The sequence below is a fragment of the Zalophus californianus genome, chromosome 2, assembly GCF_009762305.2.
Source record: "Zalophus californianus isolate mZalCal1 chromosome 2, mZalCal1.pri.v2, whole genome shotgun sequence".
NCBI classification, from domain to species: domain Eukaryota; kingdom Metazoa; phylum Chordata; class Mammalia; order Carnivora; family Otariidae; genus Zalophus; species Zalophus californianus.
The window spans coordinates 152,830,136-152,839,699 of NC_045596.1; the positions used below are offsets into that span (position 1 = coordinate 152,830,136).

The 9,564-nt window shown below is 54.7% G+C and overlaps 1 protein-coding gene and 1 long non-coding RNA gene across 4 annotated transcripts in view; one reads left to right on the forward strand and one right to left on the reverse strand.

Moving 5' to 3' along the window:
* Positions 1-3,740, reverse strand: part of LOC113925120 — a 33,221-nt gene extending 29,481 nt beyond the window's left edge. The window contains exons 1-2 of the long non-coding RNA XR_003520917.1: positions 3,625-3,740; positions 1,371-1,592 (exon numbers count right to left, since the gene is read on the reverse strand). This is a non-coding gene — a long non-coding RNA (uncharacterized LOC113925120). The remainder of the gene's footprint in view (positions 1-1,370; positions 1,593-3,624) is intronic.
* The window catches only part of ZNF395 (zinc finger protein 395), a 45,203-nt gene extending 37,535 nt beyond the window's left edge, over positions 1-7,668 (forward strand). For 2 of the 3 annotated variants that reach the window (XM_027599656.1, XM_027599655.1), the window contains exons 6-10: positions 316-416; positions 1,163-1,445; positions 2,793-2,885; positions 3,764-3,867; positions 4,166-4,277. In XM_027599656.1, the coding sequence (XP_027455457.1) occupies positions 316-416; positions 1,163-1,445; positions 2,793-2,885; positions 3,764-3,867; positions 4,166-4,277 (693 nt within the window). Of the gene's footprint in view, positions 1-315; positions 417-1,162; positions 1,446-2,792; positions 2,886-3,763; positions 3,868-4,165 lie in introns of all 3 variants that reach the window. The other variant, XM_027599654.2, reaches the window with a different exon arrangement.
* Positions 7,669-9,564: the final 1,896 nt, after the last annotated feature.

Genomic DNA, 9,564 nt, shown 5'->3' on the forward strand with positions numbered 1-9,564 from the left:
TGTCCGCAGGGGCCCGCTCGTCCCCGCTGTCGTGCCCGTTCTGCTCACCTCTGCCCCATCCCTGCCTTCCTCGCGGCACTCCCATAGGGAGCCCATAAGACCTCCCGTGGGGTCTTAACCGTAGCACCACGTGCTGCTGCTGACGCCAGGACCATCTCCTGGGTCCCGGCTCTCTGCCCCTGCCTGTCCGTGTCTCTGGTCCCAGACAGTCCCTTCCCTAGAGCCTTTTGTTGGGCTCTGTTGGAAGGCAGCCGAGGTCCCCGCGGGGTGAGGCTGAGGAGCCTCTCCCAACGATCCCATCTTCCTTTCTCCTAGAACTCTGTGAAGGTGATGTACAAGTGCCTGTGGCCAAACTGTGGCAAAGTTCTGCGCTCAATTGTGGGCATCAAACGACACGTCAAAGCCCTCCACCTGGGGTAGGTCTTGGGCCCAGGGCCCGTTTGCCTGGGACCCACTCAGGCGTTCCTCCGCCCTTCCCCATGACCTGCAGCCGAGAATGGTTCGAAGAAAATGACTTGCTGAGAACACCACCTGGTGCCTCTCCCGACCCCTGTCTGTGCCCGGCAGAAGAGTGTGTTGGAAAGGGATCTTTGCTGGGAAGGAAGGGCCCTCCTCTTGTGGTGAATGGTGATGCTGTTCCTGGGAAGGGCGCTCTGTCCATCTTGTGGACATGTCTTCCCGCCTCACCATAGGAAGCAAGAGGTTTTAGCTCTGGGTAGAATTTGGGTAGTCTGGGGAGACCTCACTGTGGGCTCTGCACCTGCTTCCCCTCAGGGAGCTGGGGCTCCATTAGCTCTGACTCCCTGGAGCCAGGGCTGCTCATGGCCGTGGAAACGGACCCACAGGACGGAGAGGTGTGACCACAAGCGGAGTGGGGGGGGGCCCAGAGAGGACCCGTGGCAGAGCCAGATGACTGCGGCAGGAGGGGGTGTGCACGTGTCATGTGCGAGGAGGAGCCTTCGGTGCCGGGAAAGACAATGCCCATTGATGTGCAGGCATACCCTCTTCTGTGACGCCGCACCGGCAGTGGGGCCCCTGGGTGAACGTTCTCGTGGGCCCCTTCCCTGACGCGGCCGGGTTGGCCTGGGCAAGCACTGTCCCTCTTGGGCCACGGTGTCCCCTGTGTCAGAACTGACCATCACCGCATCTCCCTCCCTCACAGGGACACTGTAGACTCGGACCAGTTCAAGCGGGAGGAGGATTTCTACTACACGGAGGTGCAGATGAAGGAGGAAGCTGCTGCTGCCGGCGTGCCTACAGCTGACCCAGCTCCCGCCCCCGGCATGACCAGCCCGCCCCTTGCTCTCCTTCCGCCTCCTCCTCCCAAAACCCAGTCCTCAGGCCCAGAACACCCTGGCCTGGAGTCTTACCTGCCTTCGGGTGCAGCTCTCAGCAAGTCAGCTCCTGGCTCCTTCTGGCACATTCAGGCCGACCATGCGTACCAGGTATGGGGCTCGGGCACACCTGGGGGCTCAGCCTTGTGGCCGTGAGGATGTTCCGTGTCTGACCTGTCACTGGCCAGCCTGATCACAGGCCACCGACCGCCCTGGTTGGAGGCTGAGGCCTTCCGCTGAAATGCTAATCTCTAACTTCTACAGAGAAGAAAAGGAAAATGACTTCACAATAAATGTGGGAATTCCAGAGTTCTACATTGGTGGCTGTCATGAGTAGTGACTAGAAATCTGGCTGAATCCCTGAGTAGCCGGGCGAATTGTTATGTCACTGGTTGTATGAGGGCATGGAGTCGTGTAGTTGGGCTTCCCACAGTAAATCCTAGCTCCTAAAGTTGCGTGACATTAACAAACAACCTGGCTCCCCCTTTTTTTTTTTTTTGAATGCCTACTGTGTGTCAGGCATTGGGCTTAGCTTTTCAAATAGAATAAGACATAGTTCCTGACCTTGTGAAGTGCGTGGTTTAGCTGGAGAGAGAAATGAATATATAAGTCTGATTATTTACAATAGAGCACCTTACGAGAGGCAGGAGAAATTGTTGTGGGTACAGGAAGAACCAAGCTGTTGTGCCTGTGTGGCTGGGCACGTTGTCATGGAGGGGGTGACCTGTAGGGTGACCTTGACCACACATAGGTGGTACTCAGGGAACGCACAGCCCGCTTTGTGCCATTTTTAAAAAAAGAAATCCTTTTCTGCCTACAGCTTGGTTTTATCAGATTCTAGGCAGACTTACAAGTCAGTAAGTAAAAAGCAGTGCTTTCAGTCAGAAAGCCTTTACACGATGAGCCAGCTCTCCTTCTCATTAGAATGAGTGGCTGTGGGCTAGTTCACGTGTGGCCAACTTCAGGGGGCCGTTGGTGCAGCTGGCTGAGCCTCGAGCTGGGACCTAGAGAGGGCGGCTGGTGCTTTCACGAACAGACCTAAACCCGGACATCCAGGAGCGTGTTGCTCCTTCCGGGGACACCATAAACTTTGTGCGGCAATACCGCCCATGCTCAGAAAGCGTGCAGACTTCTTTTGGGCACTCCTATAGCGTGTTCTTGGTGGGTGAGCCAGCGGAGACGCTGGTCCACGCTGATGATTCAGTCCTGAGGCCGGCACAAAGACCCGCTCTGAGAGAAGGGATCCAAAAAGAGCTTGGAGCCTGGGACTAAGGAGAGTAGCTCTCAGACTTGGGCTTGCTAGTATCTCTCTCTCTCGGGCAGAACGTTCGAGTGCGTCCCGGTATCATCCGCTCGGAGGCCGGTACTCTGCTGTGGCCCGTGAAGTTAGAGGGAGTGTGGGTGGACTTGAACGCTGCCCGAGTGGGCCCGAGGCTGACCTGTTCTTGTCTCCGACAGGCCCTGCCGTCCTTCCAGATCCCCGTGTCGCCACACATCTACACCAGTATTAGCTGGGCTGCCGCCCCCTCCACGGCCTCCTCCCTCTCCCCGGTGAGTGTGCCTGTCTCTGAGCACGTGGGCACCCTTGGGGGTCCCGGAGCAAGCCTGAGGCTCTTCCACACAGTACCGGTGCTGGAGGCCATCCCCTCTCCGCGCCCCCCCCCACCTCCCCCCTTGCCTCCAGCGCCCAGACTTCTTGAAGGCCTCCTCTTCCCCTGCCTCGCACTCCCCAGCTGCTCACGGCCCCTCTTAGGAGGTGCAAGGCTGGTGTGTGCACAGGAGAACCCAGATCAAGCACCGTTCACTGCTAGGGAAGTCACTGGGCGAGTCTGGGGTCAGTGCCCTGCTGAGCCCTGGGTATCTGTGGGTGCTTGTTAAAGTTTCCGTGTGCACGGGAGAAGAAGGGAGAGAATGTGGGGAAGCTGGGGAGGATGAAGGTAACCAAGACAGAAGATGAGAGCTTGTAGGAGCCCTGCGTGGGGTGGACTATGGCCTTAGGTTGCTTGCCTCTGAGCTAATATCAATCCCAAGTCCTTCTGGGCCTCCCCTAGTGGGTCGTGGTCTTCAGTTATCTCCTACGGGAAGGTCTTACACACTGTGGAACCTGAGTGCCTGAAAGTGCCTTGGAAGCAGTGCAGTCCCTCCTTTGTTCTTCGTGTGGTGACTCCATCTAAATCTGCAGGGAGCAGCCCGCCAGGTGGCCAGTAAAGAGGCTCCCCTGCCCAGGGCACCTACTCTATCGAAAAAGACCTGCCCCTCACTCTGCCCACCTCCACCTGGAATATCTTACCAGAGAAGGCGTCCTGCCCTCTGGGCACCAAGAAGGGCTCGGCAGGTGTGGCTGACTGCCTTGCGGGATGGTTCTCTCCCCTTTCACTCCTGCCCTCCGGTCCCGGGCCTGTGCTTACGGCCCCTCTCGCTGTGCCCAGGTCCGGAGCCGCTCGTTAAGCTTCAGCGAGCCGCAGCAGCCGCCGCCCGCAGGGAAATCTCACCTGATGGTTACTTCCCCGCCTCGGGCCCAGAGCGGTGCCAGGTGAGTGAGACCGTTGGATCCCGAGGCCTCCCCGCTGGCTTTCGTCCTCACCCTGCCCGCTGCCAGTGCAGGCCCTGAGCCCACCGACCGACCGGAGTCTCCAGGGTTCCTTCCCTGTGTAGGGGAGGCGGCGGGGCGGGGGGGAGGACACACTGGGTGCGGGGGAGGCTTTGGCTTCTCCCAGCTTTCCAGCCCCTGCCCGGTTTGCTCAGTCTCACACCGCCGGCCGGCCACGCCCCAAGCCCCCCCTCTCCCCCCGCCAGGGCGTGTCTGTACCCTCCTGACTCTTGTGTGACAGGAAAGCCCGCGGGGAGGCTAAGAAGTGCCGGAAGGTGTACGGCATCGAGCACCGGGACCAGTGGTGCACGGCCTGCCGCTGGAAGAAGGCCTGTCAGCGCTTCCTGGACTGAACCTGTCCCGCCGGCCCGTCCTCTTCGCGCCCCGCCCTGCAGCCAGATGACAAGACAGCCGCGGCACAAGCCCTCCGCAGAAACCTAAAAGATAAAGAGTGGACATTGGCAGTTTGGGCTCTGTTGGCTAACGTTCAATAGTTAAAGCATTTCCCCCTCCCTTTTGGGGAACATTTTAGTTCTTAAAAGAAGAAAGGAAAATACTCCCCCCCACCCCCGAAAAATAGGAGAGAGCCAAAACTGACCAAGGGTATTCTGCAGTGAACCAGAGACCAAAGAATTAACTACCCTCCCTTTCCCACGTCTCTCTCTAGGGGATTAGTTTGCATGTATCAAAAGACGGAACAGCTCGTTCTGTTTCCTGCTGAGTTGGTGAATTCTTTGCTTTCTCAACTCTTCCAGAAGGGACTGTGAGCAAGATGAATTTACTTAAAAAAAAAAAAAAAGTTTCTGGCTGATGAGTCCGAGAGCAGGACCTGCCTTGGGTAGGGTGGGAAGAGTGGGGGGGATCTGTGCACTTTTTAAGGTGCAGCCGGCCCCTCTTCTCCACCCGAATCCAGGAGAAGGGAGAGCCTGTTCTCACCGTGCAGCTTCTGTGGAAGTAAAAGGAAAGCCCTTTCTTGATGACAACGATTTGTACCTGGGGTCCCTCAGCTGTTGGGTTGCATCCCAACAAATATTGTATGGCTTCTTCTCAAAGCCCAGACTAGTAGGTTTTTAAAGACTGTCCCCAAATAGCTGAGCCAAAAGGCTATATGAATTCACTTTTTGAAAATGTGGCAGTTAAACACTACCTTGACCATTTCCCCCTCTTTCTTTGAGGAAAAGCTGGAGGGTTTTAGTCTCTGTGGAAGCCCTCTGCTGTTACCTGAGTAAATAAACTCCCTCTTGATGTTCCTCCCTCCAGTTATGGACATGACACCTCTAAAACACTTTGTGTTCTTTCCCCGTGTTTTCAGAGAAGCCTTTTATGGAAGTTCCCTTCCACTTGGGTGAGAGCCCCCCCTCGGCGCGCCCTGCGCAGGTCCCTCTGTCTCTAGTTTTACCAGTCCCTTTCCCTCCTGAGGCTGCAGTTAGGGCTGGTGCGGGGGAACCGGGGAGAGAGAGGCAAGAAGAGATAGAAAGGTAAGTGGGAGCTTGTCCCTGTGATGGAGATGGAGTTGGCAGGTTCCCCATTGTTCTGTTGGCTCTGAGGGTCCCGGGAGAATCCGGTCTTCCTACTGAGGTGACCGGTAAGACAGGACTCTTCCATCAGTGTCAGTGGCCTCTGGGTTTTTATCCGTGTCAGTCTGGTCCCCGTGATGGGAAGGTCAGTTTGATGCTGAGGAACCTTCTCAGGGATCTGCTGAGCAGCGTTTCCGGCCTGCAGGCAGCCGGGGGCGGGGGAGGGGGGGGGCGGGGTGCGGTGTAAGAGAGCCATGAGGAGCTCCTGTGAGGAGGGGTCAGATCAGCAGCTCCTGGCACTTCAGCCCTTGTTGTTTCTGGAGCCCTCAGGGATCAAGGGGGGCCGGGAGTGGGGATTGAGTTGCTCGGGAAGGAAATCAGCAAAGTTATTCTGGCTGATGAGAAGGGAGATGTGGGTGGGTTGTTTAGTGCCCTGCCCATCTGTGCTGAATTGAGACCAGGCCAGCTGAGCCCTCAGGGGAGGGCACATCTTGTTTTGGAGCTGCCCTTCATTTTAAGACTTGTTTGGGAGTTCCTCAGGCCTGCAGGAGCATGGCCGAGTGTCCACCTGGGCACCAGCGCTGCGCCTACATCCCAGAGGTCGGGGGCTCAGGAATCCCACCAAGCCCCCTACCCTGGGGCTGGGCAGCAGCGTCCACCCCCTGGCTGTCACTGAGGCCGCCCTCTTATTCCCAGGTGGAAATGCCGGGCTCTCGAGGCTCCTTTGGCCACTTTGTGTGGGAATTGTGCAGGTGCTTGTCAATCTATGACACCCTGAGTGTAAGAAAACCCACCAGCCTTAGATGTGTGTGACGGGTGATCGTGCCCTGGTTTGGTGACGGAGGGAAGGTGGTGATGGGGTGTATTTTTATAACTTAGTTAAAAAAAAAATACGTGGGATCTGTCCCTAAAGCCCAAAACCAGGCCAGCAAGAGGTGGCCCAGGGTTCTCCTTCCGCTCCCTTCCACCTCCGCGAGCATTAAAAGCTGACAGCAGGTTGTTGCTTCCCTTATTGTCCATCTTCAGATCTTATTGGGGGAGGGGAGGGAGCTTTTGAGATGGGAGGACTCTGCCTAGCAGCGTCTTCCGCTCCCTTCTTAATCACAGCTCTTGCTGAATCTCTAGAAAAGCCGTTTTCATTTTCCCCCTCAGTTTGTACCATGGAGCTCTAACTGGCTATAAAGATTTCCTCTAAGTGAGGTAGGCTTCTCCTGTCATTGGTACCCAGGGCAGCAAAGGAAGAGAGAAAGAAGAAGTGGATGAAACAGTTTAAAAACTGAGGGTTTTTTTTTTTTTAATGTTTTTAATGTTTTATTTTGGCGCAGCTTTCCCTCTATCTGCTCCTCGCTCCTTTTTGGTGGTGGTGGCCGCCTCTGGCCTCCGCCCTCCCGCTCCTTCATCTTGTGGCCGTTGTGTTGGTCCTTGACACGTGGTCTGTCCTTGGGGTTGCCCCAGTTGTTTCTTTTTGGAGGGTGGGGGTGCCTTGTGAACTGATCAGCGATTTTGCCTGTTTTCTTCATCTCCGTGTCTCTCCCTACTTCCCAGCCCACCTGGGCAGCAGAATCCGACAGGAGGGAAGGTGCCCCACAGGTGAGCATTTGAAACTAACAGGACTGATTTTCAAAAGAAGTGGTTTGGGGAAACCGTTTATTCCAGGGATGTTACCCCTATTCAAAGTATTTCTTGGAATGACCTTTGGAGTCTGTGGTGCCTGCTTTGGACAGCTGAACCCATGCTCATTCAGTGCAGAGACCGGTGAGTGATGTCTCTGGTCAAGTGAGATCACAGGGGCAAAGCTCATGGACTGACTAGCGAGGAAAATAGCTTGGATTGAATTATGTGGCTTTTAAGCTGGCTGTGAAAGCAATTTTGTAATTTCAGAGAGTGTCTTGTGCGATATCCACATTGTGGTAGTAAGCCTATAGCTTGACTCCTTGGAGGACATTATTAATTTGGATGTGGAAAACTTTCATTTGCTGGAAGAAATCTGTCCTGTTACTTTCTGGGCCTCCCAGGTTCTGACCTTACCAGGCCCCCCCCCCCGCCCCCCCAAAAAAGGAGAAGAGGGAGATAAATCCCATCTGTGAATTTGTCTTATTGGCGCCTTTTCCCCCAGCTGTCTTCCAAGTATTATTTTTACTGTTAAGAAAATTTTTTTAAAAATGTGAAATGTAATGTTTTTACAGCAACAATATGAAATATATTTTATAAGGAATAAAATGGTACATTGTCTCATTTAATGTGTGCCTGTCCCTCTACCCCCTCCCCCTATAAAGGATAAGATTACTGTTGGTGGTGGTGATAAACAAATGATGGCATTTGGGCCAGGCGTACACATTCATTAGCTTATAATAATAGGGACCATTACCGGGGGGCCAGGCCGAGTCCTCACATGAATAACCAAGTGCTTACCTAAATAACCTCATGAAAGAGTTACTACTATTATTCCCATTTTACAGATGAGAAGAGGGAGGCACAGAGGTTAAAGAACTTACCTGAGGTCATAGACTGGGAGATGAGGGCCCTAAGATTTGTAAGCCAGGCAGTAAGCATTTTTCTGTACTGTATATGGACAGTGGGGAGCATGTTCTTGGCTATATTCCTGAATTTGCTGAGGCGTTGGCAGATGATTTAGGAAAAAGTCATACTCTGCTTACGGGATGGGTTCTGACTACAGGGAGCGACACGGGGCACTCCCTGAGTTCATTGATTCCATGTCCCGTGACGGCCCAAAGGGCTAGATAAAGCTGGTCTGGGTGGGAAGCAGGAAGTAACACCCTATTCTTGCTGTACCAGAACTGCTGTATGCAATTTTAGCTTCCGGGACCGCAGGCATCTCTGGGAGTGGGACCTAGGGACCCCTAACGGAGCCTGGCGGAGAGAGTGATACGCCCCCGGACCCCAGGGCTGGATTACATCCACTGAAGCCCAGCAGCTGGTAAAGCTGGCATGGGGGTGCTCTTCTGGCCTTTTCCGTTACCTTGTGGTAGAGCAGAGGGCTTCTTTCTGCCCCTTTTTCCTTGCCCCCATCCTCCGCCCCCGCCCCCAAGAAAAGTCCCAGTAGAATCCACGGCTAAGCTACAGTCTGCCCAAGCCGTTCTACGTCGGTTGTGACTTCGGGCTGCACATTCTCCATTTGCACCTCCCAGGCTCACCTCAGTGGCTGCACGCATGCACCCTTAACTTGCCAGCTTCCAGTTGGATCTGATCAACAGGTGAGACCAGATTGGGGTCTAAAGGGCCGGAGGAGAGAGAAGTTGGGATATTGTGTCTCCTGGCCCTTCCTGCACCACACAGTGTCTGAATGGCTGCCGTTTCCCTACTGAGAGCTACGGGGCGGGGGGGGGGGGGGGGGGGGGGGGGGAGCTACAGTTCTCCCTGGGTTCCAGTAGTAACTCCCCCTCACCAGGACTCCCCGGAAGAGCTCCTTACCCTCTCTTACTGATTTCCCATCACCCCGTCTACACTGTAGACGGTTGACTCTCCTCATTTACCCTGTCTGGGTGCACCATATGTTTCTTGGCCTGACAATTACACCTTAACGTGTTTCATGTTAAATTGGGAGATAAGAATGACACTGCCCTTTTCCTCATGTCTCCATCCAGTGGTCCCAAACCAGCAAGATCTGCGTCACCTGGAACTTGTTAAAAATGCAAATTCCTCCAGAGTCAGAAACTGGGGGTGGAGCCCAGCGAGCTGCCCAAGCTGGGGTGCTGATGGGCACTGGGAGGTTCCGAGCACCCTGCCCGCCCCCTCATCCATTCACACACTTGGATCTGGAGACATAGCACAATCGGGGTATTTATGCTCACATATTCTTTTTTTTTTTTTTTTAGATTTTATTTATTTATTTGAGAGAGAGAATGAGAGAGAGCACGAGAAGGAAGAGGGTCAGAGGGAGAAGCAGACTCCCTGCTGAGCAGGGAGCCCAATGTGGGACTCGATCCCCGGACTCCAGAATCATGACCTGAGCCGAAGGCAGTCGCTTAACCAACTGAGCCATCCAGGCGCCCTATGCTCACATATTCTTGCCTGTCGTGCTTTATAGCAAGCAGAGCCATGTGCTTTTTGCCTCTGCTTCCCAAGAGAGCAGCTCTGATGGCCCAGTTCTCAGTTACCTCAC